The sequence below is a fragment of the Medicago sativa genome, chromosome 8 (genome assembly GCF_051527215.1).
Source record: "Medicago sativa cultivar Bolivia chromosome 8, Bolivia_mono, whole genome shotgun sequence".
NCBI lineage: Eukaryota > Viridiplantae > Streptophyta > Magnoliopsida > Fabales > Fabaceae > Medicago > Medicago sativa.
Window position 1 is genome coordinate 14,208,445 of NC_140756.1, and position 17,749 is coordinate 14,226,193.

General features: G+C 33.5%; 2 protein-coding genes across 2 annotated transcripts; one reads left to right on the forward strand and one right to left on the reverse strand.

Moving 5' to 3' along the window:
- Nucleotides 1–10,659: 10,659 nt before the first annotated feature.
- LOC146897181 (uncharacterized) lies at nucleotides 10,660–15,073 on the forward strand. The gene is made up of 2 exons (XM_085736860.1): nucleotides 10,660–13,834; nucleotides 14,209–15,073. Exons 1-2 carry the CDS (start codon nucleotides 10,776–10,778, stop codon nucleotides 14,876–14,878), a joined length of 3,729 nt encoding a protein of 1,242 aa, XP_085592986.1. The 5' UTR covers nucleotides 10,660–10,775; the 3' UTR covers nucleotides 14,879–15,073.
- A 959-nt stretch (nucleotides 15,074–16,032) lies between these two features.
- LOC146897182 (uncharacterized) lies at nucleotides 16,033–16,933 on the reverse strand. Its single transcript, XM_085736391.1, has 3 exons — nucleotides 16,818–16,933; nucleotides 16,748–16,786; nucleotides 16,033–16,604 (listed from the first exon to the last, which is right to left on the reverse strand). Exon 3 carries the CDS (start codon nucleotides 16,597–16,599, stop codon nucleotides 16,033–16,035), a length of 567 nt encoding a protein of 188 aa, XP_085592517.1. The 5' UTR covers nucleotides 16,600–16,604; nucleotides 16,748–16,786; nucleotides 16,818–16,933.
- Nucleotides 16,934–17,749: the final 816 nt, after the last annotated feature.

Genomic DNA, 17,749 nt, shown 5'->3' on the forward strand with positions numbered 1-17,749 from the left:
ATATGTTTTTCATGAACAATTGTGATATATTTGATAGGAACTAGTATGTGGACCCGTGCCAAGCACGGGCTAGAATTTCTCCGTACTTGAGGCGAGAATATGTTGTGATTTATCAAGTGTTAGTTACGGTCTAACATTGAATAGAGCAGTGGAAGTTGAACAAACTCTTACACTTGCATGGTTGCTCTTTATCCAATGAGTCGACCCATACCAATGTTGATTCCCTTAGAAGGTCCGACGATGATATCATAACCCGATTCAACTTTGTGGGGAAGTAGCATTGGTTCATGATGGTAGACCGTAGATGCAGAGAGTCTCGTACTTAAGGAATAAATGTTAATGTGTTAAGTGTGAGTTAAGTTTCGCATTGGCTGCAAGAGTAACCGTTGAATTCATATACCTAATGCCTTAAGGTTTAGTGTGGAGATGTGATGTCAATCTCACTTTTGTGGTATCTGTTCGTCTAATGTGATGATCAAATTCAATGTAGAATCAACCAGAAGTCACAACATTATGATGAACTGTTTTTTTGTTTTTGGATTTATTATTTCAAATTCCTTTATTTTTTTGTCTTTAGTGCATGTGACAATGGAAAATTGCATGAATGTTATGTTGAGTTGACAAAATACATGTTTATTAGACATTTACAATTATGTAATGTTTTTTTTAAATGAGTATAATAAAGAAGATTTCTGATCATTTCTTTCTTCTTAAAATTCTTTTTCCATCTTCATTCTATTTATAATTTGTTTTCTCTCCTTTCTTGTAAGAAAGAAATATAAACCTTCATCCATGAAACCACCATCAACCCACATGTTTTACCATGTAGTGATCCAATATGATATTACTTGTCTATGTCAACAAATCACAAATGCGAAGAGTCCCACACTTGAGAGAGATATGCTAATGTGTCATATGTGAGTTTATATTCTATATTGGATTCAAGATTAGATGGTGAGAAAAATATAAGTGAGAAGACTCATATACATAATGCCTTAAGATTTTTTGGTGAATTAGAGTGGTGTCAATTTATGTCTTAAATTTTATTTCTTGGATGTGCTATTTTTTTTATTCAACCTCTATTATTTCAAAACATTTCAATTTTGATCTTTGGCGGGATCTGGAAATAGAAAACTGTAGATGTTTTATGCTGAGTTGAACAATAAATGCTTATTTGACATTTTAAGTTAAGATATGATGTCAATCTCACTTGCGTGATTGCCTTTAACCTAATATGATGATCCAACTCAGTGTATGCTACATATGTAGTCTCCCTTTGTAGTCTAAGTCTTAGCATTATGATGAACTATTTTAGTAATGTTCGGATGCCATTTGTTTGGTTTTTTTTATCTAAAAATTTAGTTTTTGGATGTCTTTCTCTTTAATGCTATTTTTAATTCAATTTTGGTCTTTGGTGGCATGTGACAATGAAAAAATGTTTATGTTGTTATACTAAGTTGACAAAATACATATTTAGTAAATATTTTAAAATGATGTGACATTTTTTTAATTGAGTATAATTTTTTGGTAAAATAGTTACCAAGAAATCTCTTACTCCTTTAACAATCTCATAGAAAAAGTACACACTACATTTTTTCTTTATCATTTCTCTCATGTTCAAATTTCTTTTTCGTATTCATTATGTGAACCGTCAATACTTTCCTAAAGACTTGGTGCCCTCCAGAAGGGGCAGTCCCATATTTTCATCACTTCGCCTTGTCCCAAGATTCGTGCTTGGGGGGCTGTGAACCGTCAATACTTTCCTAAAGACTTGGTGCCCTCCAGAAGGGTCAGTCCCATATTTTCATCACTTCGCCTTGTCCCAAGACTCGTGCTTGGGGGCCTGTGAACCGTCATAATATTCCTAAAGACTTAAAAACACTCCAAAAAGGCTCTAAGCCCTCTAAAATGGCTCAGGCGCCCTCCAGAAGGGCTCCTGAGGCTTAAGCGCGCTCACCTTAGGGCGCCACCCTTCTTAGCTTCTAGAAACCTCTAGAAAATGCGTAAAATACACAAATACCACTGTTGCTTGGGAACCAAGCAACCGAAACCGAAGCCGAAGCCCATAGTAGGCTATAAATACCACCTTGAGAGCATTCTCAAAGCATCCAATAATCAGTCTAAACCCTAGAATACGATACTTAACCCTAGTATCCCTTGTGTTTTTTGCAAGTACTTTATGTTTCTTCTAATTTCCGGTCTCTATTCTCATGAAATAAAGGTACATTAACCTCCTCTATAAAATCAACATCAACTCACCTTTTTGAACACGTTGTGTCTCTGTTTGACTTTATATGATTATGTCACATAATAAGAGGATGCATATAGTCACATACTTAATTAAATGATTTTAATGTGTGAAGTATAAGTTAACGTTCTACATAGTTGATGCAAGAGTATACTTCGGATAACATATTAGTGTGATATCTCATATACCCAGTGCCTTCAGGCTTTGGATGAATATTTGGTGTCAATCTCACTTGTGTGGTTGCTATTGGTCTAATATGACTATCCAACCTCATTTAGGCTTCTATGGAAGTCCCAAAAATATAATAAACTGTTTTGTTAAATTTTGGATGTAATTTGTTTGATTTTTTATCTTGAATTTTCGTCATTGGAAGTCATTCGCTTCCATACCATTTGTAATGTTCATATTGTTCATTTTCATACCAATTTTTCTTTGTTCGTTTTCATCATCCATATATCTAATGCCTTAATTTTAGGGTGAAAATGTGGTGTCAAAATGATTTGTGTTGATTCTCTTAGTCTAATATGATGATCAAACTTGACGTAGGATCTCTCGAAAGTCACAAACTTATGATGAACTGTTTTTTCTTTAATTTTTAGATGTCATTTGTTTAATTTGTTTGCTTAAAATATAGTTTTTGGATATCATTCTCTTCCACGTGAATCTTTTCATTCAACCACTCTTATTTCAAATTCATTTACTTTCGGTCTTTGGTGGCAAGTGATAATGGAAAACTGATTTTTTTAATCTGATGGAAATCTGAGTTGACAAAATATATGTTCATTAGACATTTAAAATTATGTGGATTTTTTTTAATTGAATCTATTTTTTTTGTAAAATAATTACCTAGAAATATCCAACTTCTTCAACAAACTTATAATATTACCAACAACTCCCATTATTCCATATACTCCTGCGAATAAAACACATTTGTTTCCTCATCTTCTCTCATGTTCGAATTCCTTTTTCATATCTGTTTCTTCCTTTTACATTTCTTTCTTGCTTCTTAAGAAATAAACGAACATAAATCGCCTTATATAAAACCACCACCAACCAACCTGTTAGAACATAATGTGTCTATGTTTGACCTTATTTTTTTAACATGCATTTAAGCATTGTTTTTTAGTTTCACATATGTTTTCTCAACCGGAGGTTACCATATTTGAGGTGTATACCAACAATAAATGTGAAAGTCTAATTGATAGTAGTTTATAGCCTTATGTAATTCAAAAGCAATGAATACGAATGAAAGTGAAAGTCATTTGGATTTGAGGAAATCATTCTAATTAGAAGATATACGGATTTTTTTTGCCCTAATTTTTTATTTTATTTTTTCATAAGTGAATATGCGCACATAATTAAAAATATACTAACATTGAATTGTAAATATTTTTAGGTCCTCCAAAAGTTAACTACGCCGGAAGAAATTATATTCAAAGCACTAAATGTGAATACTTCTTATATAAAGAATTCAAATATTAGTTCAACACCAAATTAGAGTATACACTATATGAAAGGAAACATTATCGGTAACTAAAATTAAGTTTCGCTTCCTTCAAAAAAAATTAAGTTTCGCTAGAGGTTTATGAGTAGTTTGTTCAATTGGTTTTGAAATATGTTCCAAAATTTGCCAGGATAGATATTACAGTCAAAGTCTAAATTACGAATGGTGGAGTGCACATTAATATTTTGGTATTTTTTTGTTAAAAATATATCGGTATTTGGTATATGTATTTTGATGCAAAAAAAAAAAAACAAAGATATTTTATTTATTTGAAATCCATAAATTTCTCACACATAGCGTCCCGAATATCACAAATATTCTTGTTATTGTCGTTGACAAACAATTTACATGAGAATGGAAATGGATCCAATACCTTTTGCCTTATATGTTTTGATAATAAGACCCGTAATTATTTACTTTCCTTATGAAAAATGGCACAATGAATATCATTGTAGACAATTAAAAAAATTATGTCCGTGTAATCGTTTGTGGATCATGCCTAATTTATAAATAGATTGACATGTATATTCATTTTAAGAGCTATTCATTTGAATATTTCTCAAGTAAACAGGTGTGTCATGATTGACATCATGAACGAATTACGAACAATTTGAACGAATATGCTCTATGATTCCTTCACTGGATTGATCTCAGAGATGTTATCAGATCTTGATGTCATTACAACACTCTATGAAAGAGAAATATGCAAATGAAATGATTGAAGAAACATGAGATACATATGGTTAATAGTATAAGTAAAATATTATTTGAAGCAAATTGAAAAAAAATGATGTAATAAAACCAAAATGAGGCACTATGATTGGCTCAACAACATAAAAATGACACATGTTAATTTGTCACAGTTTAATGATTGCCTAATCAAAATTAAAACAAATTGATGCAAATCAAAACATTGCCTAATTAAAATAAAAGCAAAATTTGTCAAATATTTTTTTTTTGTCCGATAAGATCCAAGATTTGCAGCAACACCAAAGTTACTCAGAATAGACCTTTTCCTTCTTTAACTCCTTAAATATGTAGATTCAGAGTTCTTTGAACACCCAAAAAAAATTAATGCCAAAGGCATTCAATATTTTGTTGTCTGATTAGATATATACAACTCTACAACGTATGCATTCATTATAATCTACAACTTTGTATGTATACATATACATATACAAATATTTCTGAGATGTTATACAACTTAAATTAGTTTCGTAAAACATACAACTCTAAAATATTTGCGGTGCCTTTAAAAAGAATATTATTTATAGTATTGAACTTCAATCCTTATAGTCATGTGCTTCTATTTTTGAATGAATCTACATAACTGAAAAAAAAAAATAGAACAAATCAATAAAATTTAGTCAAAACTAAAAAATAATTGGTCGAAGAACAACCAACATATTTCACTCCTTGCTAAAAAAGAAGAAAATTAAACAAAAAAGAGACATAGTCTGAAAAAATAGAGAGATGATTGAATATAAAATGATGGTTTTTAATATAATGGAAACTCAGAGGAATTAAGAACCAAAAAAAAATGCAATATTTAAAGAATTCAGTTGTAGCATTATTTATAGGCACCATGAGGAAAAATAGGGTGGAACCAATTAACTTTGATTGGGTTGATATAAGAGATGTTATCAGATCTTGGTACCATGATAATTTTTTTAGAGTTTGACAACGCTATAAAGAAGAGAAATAGGAAGATGAAATGATTGAAGAAACATAAAGTATATGTAGATAAACGGTATAAGTAAAGTGCAATTTGATTAAATAAAAAATATGATGCAAATAAACAAAACAACGTAATCTGATTGAATTATTAGATAAAAGAGAAACATGCTACATTGTAATTGGTTTAAGTGTTAAAATGTGACGATGTTATAAAGTTTGATTGGTTTACTTATTGAGTAAAGTACACTCCCCTCCCCTCAAAGATGCTTGAATTACACTCCCCTCCCCTCTTATGTTAAAATATACACTTCCCTCCCCTCTTATTCAAAACGTATTAGAAAATATTTCACTCCCCTCCCTTGAGAGAAGCTTGAATTACAGTCCCCTCCCCTTTTATGTTAAAATCTACGCTTTAGTCCCTTGATATTTTATTTTTTATTTTTAATAGTCTAACAAAAAAATAATCTAACACACTTAAAAGAAAAATAGCATTGTGGGTTCATTTCAATATAATCAAATTTTGAATACATATCTTTCTCTATTTTTTATTCACAATTTCATTAACATATAATTTTAAACCCTATTATAAAATATGAAACAACCCAAAATTAAATTAAATTATGTTAAAATTTACTAAAGTCGATTAAGTATGATTATTTAAAAGTGAATTTTATACTCTAAATTATAAAATTAACAATAAAATATTTAAATTTAATTGTTATTGACATTTAGATTATAAAGAAACAAATTATATTTAATTGTTATTTAAATTAACCCATATATTTTTTGGTGGAGCAAAGTTTGTGGATCAATTAAAAAAATTAATCATGCATTTTTGAGTTAAAGTAAAAATTATGGACCACGTTTTCAGACCCTACATTTAATTTCCTTTTTTGAAGGAACGATATATTTCAACAACCGAAACTATTGTTTCCCTCAATTTACAAAACGTTTTGCATGGTATAAAAGAAGTAAACTTTATTCCCTAAAAAAAATAAAAGGAATATTTTAATAACCCTATATTAATAAAAAAAATTAAAAAATCATTTATTATGATTTAACAAATTGGTGAAATCTGTTTAACGGAATTTGCGACTTTAGAGGAATGGCCTTGAAATATTATTTTTTTAGCGCAATTCCGATTGTTTTTTTTTTTGGTTCAAGGCTTACTTTATTTTTTTTTAGGGAAGGTTCAACATTTATTTTAGCAAGAACATTAAATAATCAACTGAAATTATATTTTCGATATTATTTAATGATACATTTTTAATTCTAATTACATACCTCCAATCCCAATTTTTTTATGTCCTAATTAGAATGACTAATTTATAGACATATTTGATAGGTTAGTTTAGTATAGGTGCTTTTCTTTCTTTCTATACATATTGGGCAATTCTCAATCGAAATTAAATTAGAGGATTTTCACATTCATTACCAATTTAAAGTCATGTTTAATGCAATGATCTCACACATAAATGTGTGTAACATTACTGATCATCTTTAAAAACAAAAAAAATTAATAAAGCAATACGTTTTTTCTACCACAGAATATATTAATGCATATGTCCTGATTTAAACTCATATTTTCCTTTCTAAAGCAATACGTTTTTTTTAATAAGAATTCCTGAACGCATATTTCCTTTTTAATAAGAATTCTGAACGCATATTTCCTAAACTCATATTCCTGAACGCATATTTCCTTTTTTTTTTTTCCTGAACGCATATTCCTGATTTTTTTCTAAAAAAATCATTTATGATTTAAAAAATTATGTTTGCAACATCATTAAAAAGAATTCTGAATTAAAGCAAAGCACGAAAAATAAATCTATTTTCAATTATCTATTTTCAATTATGAACGCATATGTTCGTTTTTTTCTATATTTTTACGAAACATAATTTTTATTTCCTTTCTATGTTACTATACAATATATATTTTGAAAATAGAAACAAAAGAATATAAACTTAAATCATACAATATATATTTTGAAAATAGAATCAAAAGAATATAAACTTAAATTATATTAAAAATTAATGGTTACTACCAAATCTAATTAAATTATTTTAAAAAGTTACACTTTTATCAAATCATTTTTTTTTTTGACAAATCAAATCATATTTTTATTATTTGACATATATCAATTATTTGATCTCTTTGATATTTAAATAATTATTCCATTAATCGTATTTTAATTAGATATTACTTGTTTTATTTTAATATCTGAATTCAAATATTTTAATTTAAATTATTTGATTATTCAAAAAAAGCATATTTTATTAAAGTTTGTATTTTTTGAATACAAAATGTTTGATTTCTAATTTAATTTCAAATATTAGAATTTGAAATTGTAAAACTTCCTTTTATACATAAACATTAAATACAAATTTGTGAGGATGAATGTGGTGAGAGTATTTTGTGAGGATGAATGTGGTGAGAGTATTTGTAAAGAGAATAAGATGAGAGTGCCACGTGTCATAAGAATAGGAGGAGAAAAAACATTTCCATAAAGGGCTATGGAATCGGCCGTAAATTTATATTATATAGATAAGTTAGTTCAAGTTTGAAGTCAAAATTCAAACAGAGGTCGTACATTGTTTTGAACCAGCAATGTAATTTTTGTTTTGTTTGTGGAAACAATGTAACTTTATAGTGGAAAAAATATTGTAATTTTATTGTGAAAAAAATATTGTTTTGATCCACCAAGAATAAATATTAGAAATAATAATAATGTTCATAATCTGTACCAATTTTTTTTCTCATCGTCTGATTTAATTACTAAATTTAAAAGTTGGAATAAAAATGGTTTTATTTTTTGTTACTTCTTTCTCATTGTTTATTAATTGCAACTTTTTGAAGAGACAATTGTACCTTTTTCAAAAATGTTTGAGTAAAATTAATCTTCTTCATTTTAAAAAAAAATCATGAAGATAAATTTAATTTAATTTAAATCAACATTTTTGAACAATCGTTATAGGTAAGTAAATCAAACTTCATGATTTCTGAAAGATCAAAAATGTTGATTTTGGAATGAACAGAGTGGAGATACTATTTTGGATTTTAACGTAATTGGGAGCGTAGCCCTTGTTCTCAAAATTCATCACCAAATTCCAATTGGTTTATACTCCAACAACATTCTCATTCACGTGAGTGCTGACACTGTTCACGTATTGGATTTTGGATTTCCTGCCCACCAACTGTTTGTGAAATTTGCTGCTTGCTGAATTCGATTGTGTTGCATTCTCGTCCTAGCTTCAGCAATTCTTGGAATTTGATTCTCCCAATTGAGGACGCGCAACCGCGCTAATGCCATTGTGCATTACAAAGGTTGAGTCACACGTGTATCAATATTTGAATCGTTCTAGTGAATTGTCATTGATCATTGATGTTCGTTTTGTGCCACTGGCCGTGCGTCTCTGAATCTGCACCATCTGTCCCTGCCATGGTGCAATCGGCAGCACCTGTTCTGACTGGGGTAGCAGCTCCCAAGTCTTTTGTAGATGCTCTGGCGGGAGCATCGGTAACTGAAGAGATACCATTTCCCACTCCATGCATTAAGGGTGATGCATTGAGCATCAAAATCGATCAAGAGGAATACCGGAAGGGTTTAGAAGATTGCAAGAATGCGTTAAGGGCTCGTCTTACTCTTAACAAAGGAGATAAACCGTACTCGGCACGTGATCTTAGTGCTAAAATTGATAAATTATGGAAGACATCAGCTGGTTGGAAAATGGTGCCGCTTGGTAAAGGGTACTATGATTTTCTCTTTGAATCGGCGGAGGATTATAGGAAAATTTGGGCTGTAGGTACGGTTAACCTCAAACCGGGTCTCTTACGGTTTTCTAAGTGGACAAAAGACTTCAAGTATCAGACACAAAAGCAGACTCATGTGACGATTTAGATACGTTTGATGGAGTTGCCACAAGAATATTGGAGGGAGAGAACTTTAAAGGAAATTGCAAGTGCGGTTGGGACTCCAATTGATGTAGATGGACCAACTAGAAACCGTACTTTTGGCCACTATGCTAGAATTCTTGTCGACATTGACCTCTCAAAGCGAATTTATGATGAAATTCTTGTAGAAAGAGAGGGCTTCGCATTCAAGGTAGAGGTGCAATATGAGAGGCTTCCACTATTTTGTCAACATTGTTATTCTATTGGACATAATGTCTCTTCATGTCGTTGGTTGCAGCCGCAACCACCAAAGGACAAGAATGATAGGGGAAACAAATTGTTGCCGAGGCTGCCCCTAAAATTCTTCATCGGCAACACAAAGGTAGTAATGATGTGGGTGCATCTACATCAGCCATTGTTAACAATGGGTCTTGGGTTCCTATCCCGGTTGTGTCGAATGTTACAACCACTCACAGAGTTCCGGTCTCTGCTACACCTGCTCCTACATCATTAGTCTCAACGCCATTGGCCTCACCAGTTTCAATGCCTATTATCAGTTCTCAGATGGCGCCGGTTGTTTCAGCTACGGTGGTTTCTTCTCAATTTGATAAGTCCAATACCTTCAGCATTCCTTTACACAATGTGTTTGATTTAATTACTCCTCGAGAGTTGTCACATAATAGGCCAGTGCTTGAGCTTGTTTCCCCTGTAGCGCACGTTGACGTGCAACCTGTAGAAGTGACACCGTTGTCTCAGAAATCGAGGGAGGTGTTGGAGAACCCCTCGATAACTACAGCTACGGAGTCGCTTCTGGATATTGTGGAACACAATCATATGAGTCCGCGGGAGCTGGGGAGGAGTCCCAAGGAGTCTAATGTGCGTGTTACACATTCATCCCCTCTTGGGCGTGAGGACATACGACCTGACGGGGTGGAACAGACAACTCAGACGTCGTTGGAGATTCCAGTGACTGATGAGGTATCTGAACCACTTCAGGATGGTGTGGATCAAGATCATGTGAGCCCACGGGAGCTGGAGGAGAGTCCCAAGGGTGCTCGTGAGATTGTTCCAAGGCCATCTAATGGTGAGCATGATGACATGCAAGAGGCGCATTCTAATAAGGAAGTGGATGGAGTGACCGTTGAATCGATTGTCACAGTTTCTTCGCAGGCTGATATCTTACCTACAGTCTCTACACATGAGGTGGCTGTTATGCAACGACATGAGGTTCCTCCTGAATGCGCAACTGTTCAGCAGCACGGAGTTCCGGTCTCTCATAATGTGCAGCATGATTTGGATCTTTGGGCTCGTATTCGTGAGTATGATCAACGAATGGCGGCTGAAGGATTTACGCAAGTTCTATCCAAGAAACAGCAAAAGGATTTAAAAAAACAAGTGTTAGTAGGGAAGCCTTCATACAATACCCGGACAAGGGGTACACCTCCATCCTCTTCCTCATGAATTTACTTTATTGGAATATCCGAGGTATTGGCAATTTTGACTCTAAAATTGCTTTACGTAATTTATCTTTGTCTCATTCTCCTGGTATTATTTTTATTGCGGAGCCTATGATTCTTTTTGATGATGTTCCTTTGTGGTACTGGCATAGTATTGGTGTTTCAAATTATTGTTTGAATGTTAGAGAAAATTTGCAGCCGAATTTATGGGCACTTTGGGGCAAGGTCACTCTCCATACGGTTTTGTTTGTGTCGGATCAATGCATAGTCTTACAAGTGTCTTGTCAAAATTCTCTTGTATATATTGCTGCGGTTTATGCTAGTAATTTTTATTTGAAGCGTCGGCAACTTTGGGCAGACTTGTCTCATCTCCAAGGGCGCTTTCCCGGTCCTTGGTTATTTATTGGTGACTTTAATGCGGTGTTGGGTGCTCATGAGAAGCGTGGTCGTCGGCCTCCTCCATCTTTATCTTGTCTGGATTTTCTGAATTGGTCTAATGCAAATTTATTAAATCATCTCAGCACGTTGGGTACTTTTTATACTTGGTCCAATGGCAGGCTTGGTTCAGAAAATGTGGCACTTCGCCTTGATAGGGCTATCTGTAATGTGGAATGGATTAATTTTTGGTGCAGAACTTCTTGTTCGGCCTTAGTGAGGCATCAATCGGATCATCATCCTCTCTTATTGACGGCTGAGTTGTCTACAGCACATAGTGGCGGCACTTTTAAATTTTTTAAAACTTGGACTTCCCATGCTGATTGTCGCAGGCTTCTTGTTGAGAATTGGACAATGCGGTTCCGGGGGCATGGTATGTCTCGGCTACAGGCCAAGCTCAAGCACATGAAAAATATTTATTCTCATTGGAACCGTACGGTCTTCGGTGACGTTGACAGACAAGTTCGTTTGGCAGTGGATGAAGTGAATAGAATTCAACAAATTATTGACACTGATGGTTTTTCGGATCAGCTTTATATGCAAGATATTGAGGCTCAATTTATTCTAACCAAAGCTTTGCATTATCAAGAGGAGCTTTGGAAGGAAAAAGCTAGAAACCAGCGGTTTATACATGGGGATAGAAATACGGCTTATTTTCACAGAGTAGCAAGAATCCGGGCTTCGAAGAATTCTATTTCTTTTTTGCAAGATGGTGACAGAATGCTTACTGACCCTGAGGACATCGAGGTACACGTGGTTAATTATTTCAAGTCCATTTTTACTGTTCCTAATAACTGTACGCAAAATAATTTGATTGAGGAGACTATCCCATCTATGGTATCGGATGACGATAACCAGCAGCTGATGCGTGTTCCTCAATTTGATGAGATTAGGAATGCGGTGTTTTCCCTTAACGGGGATGGTGCCCCGGGTCCTGATGGGTTTGGAGGACTTTTCTATCAAACATATTGGGACATTGCTGGTACGGATGTAGTCCAGTCGGTTCAGGAGTTTTTTATTACTGATGCTCTTCCTGCAAATATTAATAACAATTTGATTGTGCTTATTCCAAAGGTGCCAGGTCCGAGAGTGATGGGAGACTATCGCCCTATTGCTCTAGCTAATTTTCAGTTTAAAGTTATCACTAAAATCCTTGCAGACAGATTGGCACCCATTGCTATGCGGATTGTTTCAATTGAGCAACGTGGGTTTATTCGTGATCGTAATATTTATGAATGTGTGATTATTGCATCGGAAGCTATTAATTTACTTGACAAGCATCAATATGGAGGTAATGTAGCTTTAAAGGTCGATATTGCGAAGGCTTTTGACACTTTAGACTGGAATTTTTTGCTTAATGTTCTTAGGGGTTTCGGTTTTGCTGAGACTTTTGTGAATTGGATTCTAGCTATATTGAATTCAGCTCGGCTGTCTGTGTTGGTTAATGGTAAGGCTGTGGGTTTCTTCTCTTGCACTAGAGGGGTTCGACAAGGGGATCCTTTATCCCCTCTCTTATTCTGCTTGGCCGAAGATGTCTTGAGTAGGTCCATCTCTTTGGCGGTAGCATCAAGGAGGCTGCATCCTATGACTTATTGCCGTGGGGTTTCTCTTCCTACGCACATATTATATGCTGATGATGTTATGATTTTTTGTACAGGAACTAAGCGTAATATTCGTGTGCTTCTAAATATTTTCCATAGATATTCTGAGGTGTCCGGAAAAATTATTAACAATGCTAAAAGCCGATTGTACACTGGCGCTATGAATTCAACGCGTGCTCAGATGATTTCAGACATGTTAGGTTTCACTGTGGGTCACGTTCCTTTCCTTTATTTGGGGTGTCCAATTTTTCAAGGCAAGCCAAAAGTTGTTCACTTTCAAATGATTGCCGACAGGATAAAGACTAAGCTTTCTTCATGGAAGGGTTCTCTTCTTTCTATCATGGGACGGGTTCAGCTGGTTAAATCTATTATCCATGGAATGTTACTCTACTCTTTTCATGTTTATATGTGGCCACGTCGTCTGCTTCGATTATTGGACACCTGGATTAAAAATTTTATCTGGAGCGGAGATGTTCTTTCTAGGAAGTTATGCACGGTTTCTTGGAAGTGTATCAGTCAACCATGGGCGGAAGGTGGGTTAGATTTAAAGCCAACAAGTTTAATTAATGAAGCGGCAATTTTAGAATTAGCATGGAAGCTTATATCCACAGACTCGCAATGGGCATACATCATGAAGCATAGATTTTTTTCCAATGGTAAACCTCTTAACCATTATTTTAAATCTTCTGTTTGGTCTGGTATTAAAACTCACATAGGTACGGTGCTTGATAACTCTTTGTGGATTGTGGGCACGGGTGAGAATATTTCTCTATGGAATGACAATTGGCTTGGTACCTCTCTTGTTGTTTTATTTAATATTGATTCGTTCTTTCATGCTGGTTTCACTGGTAAAGTGTCGGATATTATTGTTGATGGAGGGTGGAATTTGCCACCATCTCTTATGACTGCGGTTGTGACTGACAAGCTTCCTCCTTTACCTTGTGATCCTCTACCGGACACTTTTGTTTGGTCACACTCCGCTGATGGTAAATTGTCTTTGAAATTGGCGATTGATTTTCTGAAGCCGACAGCTCCAAAGTTGCCTTGGGCGGATCTGATTTGGAAGGGGTGCATTCCCCCTTCTCACTCTTTTACTTTTTGGCGATTATTGCATGGTAAAATGCCTACGGATGAAAATCTTAGAGCGCGGGGCTGTGTAATTGTTTCAGCTTGTTGCTTTTGCTTGAAAATGGATGAAACGTCTGAACATCTATTTCTTCAGTGCCCTTTTGCAACTGATCTCTGGTCTTGGCTTGGTGGTAAACTTAATTGTTCCATAGACTGTACTTCAGCTCTCTCTCTCTTCTCTCTTGCCTTCCTGCTCATTGTTCTTCGCAGACAGCTGATATTTTCCTAGCATCAGTTATACATACGGTGCATACTATTTGGCTTGCTAGAAACAGCATGCGGTTCTCTTCGCAAGTTACAACCTTTTATTCTGCAAAGGTTCGCATTCATTCCTGGGTGGCTTTATCTGGTAATACCTCAACTGGAAAATGTTTGACATCTGACTCTCAGCTTTTGGATGTTTTTTTGGTTGATGCTCATTGTCGTACTGTAAAAGAAATCATCCCGGTGCTGTGGAAAGCTCCCTCTTCTCCTTGGCTGAAGGTTAACACTGATGGTTCCGTCATTGCTGGACATGCAGCTTGTGGAGGTCTTTTTCGGGACTCTAGGGGCTCTTTTCTTGGCGCCTTCTGTTGTAACATTGGGGAGGCATCAGTTTATCATTCCGAAGTTCTTGCTATCATTTTAGCCATGGAGCATGCTTCTGCTCATGGGTGGCGACAGTTATGGTTGGAGAGTGATTCCACTAGTGCTTTGCTAATTTTTTCTAATCCTTCATTAGTGCCAGTTATGCTTCGAAACAGATGGCATAATGCCCGTAGTTTGGGTATTCAGGTTATTTCTTCTCACATTTTTCGTGAAGGTAATTGTTGTGCGGATAGGTTAGCAAATATGGGTCATTCTTTGCAGGGATCTGTTTGGTTAGATGTATTACCTGCTGCATTGTATCTTGATTTCTTTCGGGAAAGGGTAGGCTTACCTAATTACAGATTTCCTTAGGGACTTATAGTCTGATGTTTGTATTGTTTCTTTATTTTCTGAGGGTTTTGGCCTAGTCCCCCCTCTTCTTGTACAGTTTTTCCCTTTTTTTAATAAAATGTTAGAGTTTGGCGGCATAGGATGGAGGTTTCCCGGGGTGCCAACCTAGTTGGGATGTCGGTGTTTCCTCCTGATGCTTGTCCAATCTCCTCGCTTAGCAAAAAAAAAAAATTTAATTTAATTTTTCAATATGGAGATAATATAATTGTAATTAATTCAATCTAGTGATATATATAAAATAAAAGTTTATAACTTTAACATAGCAATCTAGTTATTAACAAAAAAAATTGAGTCTTTAAGGATATTAAAATAGAATTTTGTTTACTTCTATGTTTCGACGATTCAGTTTTAATTGAAAAATAACATCTATATTCTATAATATATATAAAGAAAACTACCCCTTTCAACACTTTTGGGTTGGATTTTCAATTTCAAAAATACCCTTATTTTTCAATACAAATAACACATGTAACAAATATATAAGAATAATTTATACTATATATAAAGAAAACTACCTTTTCAGCACTTTTGGCTTGGATTTTCCATTCCAAAAACCCTTATTTTTCAATACAAATAACACATGTAACAAATATATAAGAATAAATTTAAATATTAAAACAAATGTAACAAACACGATATAAATATATATGTCTGTTTTTTTCTTTTATCGTTTAAAAAGTGTAACAAACTAGATGAATATATTTATACTTACCTTTTCATTATCCCAATTATACCCTTAAACAATTTTTTTATAATAAAGATTGTTGTTGGTTTCATTAAAAAAAAATTAGATTATATTTTTTTGTTATATTGTTGGTGTCATTGAAATATATAATCATGGTTAGTTTGGTTTGTTATAACTTGAAAGCAATAAACATTTATATTTTTAGTTTTAATCAAATTTAAAATTTCATACAAAAAACACCGTTCATAATTTTCAAACGTTAGCGCAATAAAAAGAGCGGAAAAACGGGCACTAACGTCTCCGTCTTTTCGCTAGTACATATAATAATTTTAACATATTACATTCATATTTTTTAATGCTTCCTATTGTTTTTTGTTTTGGATATAAAGGCAAGCTCTCATCTCTTTAAAAAAAAATAGTCAAACTCTTATCACCTTTCAACACTTTTGGGTTGGTCATTATCAGAATTCTTCTTCCCATTTTTCCCATCACCATCATTCTTCAAACCACCGCCGCCACAACCAGCACTGCCATTCTTCTTCCCGTCAGATCCATCTCCCTTCCATGTCACTTGCTGTTTCCTATTCCCACCTACAACCACAGGATTCGATTTCTTCAAATCCTCAGCACGTGCCTCAGCTTCAATCTTCAACTGCTTAAAAATCTGATCAAAATCTCGATACACAGTTCTGGTGGGATCATAAACCTGCGAGAATTCACGCTTAACAGCAGCAAGCAAATCATCCACATAAAGCAGATGCAGAATTCTCTGATAAACAGCAACGAAAACAAGACCTAGATCATTGTGAAAAGTCCATTTGAGAGAATAAGCAGCTCCAGGTGCATCGTAATTGTAAGATGCAGCACCAGATCGCTCCTCTAGAAGACAAGATCGAATCAATGTATCGATCGGCGATCCTTTCAAAGCGTTACCAATTTCATTGCATGACCAAAGGATTAATCCTCCTCTTGTGAAAATCAGTAACTGCTCTAACATGATACCTAATTACAAACAAATTCAAATTCAAATTCAAATTCAATTCAGATTAATTCAATTGAAACAAAGTTTAATCGGTATCGTATATTATGAATCGAATCAATTCAGTTATTAGCGTATAGAATAGGAGAATAGAAAATCGCGTTACCTGGGTTTGGGTTTTATGCGTTTTGTTGAGGAGAGAAAAATAAAATGAAAATTGTTTTTTTTTTTGAAAGATAAAATGAAAATTGTTGTTATTAAGTTAAGAATTAAGAATGAAATTGGAGTTTTATTATTTGAGATTTGGTTAGGTTTGTTTAACGGTGGAAATAAGAAAATTGGAACATAGAAGTAACTATTTATAGAACTAGTAAAAGACCCGTGCTTTCGCACGGGTCACGTAACATTGCGATAATTATATAAAAAAATAATTAAATTGTTAATATTGTAGAATGTTCATAGATATTAATTAAATGAAAATTATGAGTGTTAATGTATTGTTTTTATTAAATATTTTTCTCTTATATATACAAAAAAAAAAAATAATAGTTGAGTCACATCATTTATGGATTGTATTTGCTTATATATGCGAAAACAAATTTTTATGTAGATATTTGAAAGAGTTGATATGATAAAATTTTGAAAAATCATGACTATTTTCGAAATAAAAAATAATGTAGTGTTTCTATTATAACTTTTTATTTTATATGCAAAAGATTGTTCAATGTTTGCACCACACCCGTTGCATATTTTATGTATTTATATCTGCATAAACAAAATTATATATACATATATAAGAAAGTCGATATGATAAAATTTTGAAAACTCATTACTATTTTGAAAATCAAAATTGATGTAATATTTCATTGATGTATTTTTTTAGAAATGTGGGAGATAAGATAAATGATAATGGTTTAATATCCCCTTTTTTAAAATAAATTTTAATCCCTCTATTTTAAAAATAGATTTTTTGTCACTGTATTTAATTTTCTTCGAAATTTCGGCCATTCGTCTCATTTTTTTTGATGATGTGACCTATTCATTATGACGTGGTAATGCTTATTAGACGTTGTTGACATGGATATTTATTATGACCTTATGAATCTCACATTATAAAAAATACCCAAAAATGGATAATGATCAAAACTTAGAAGGAAAAAACAAAGTT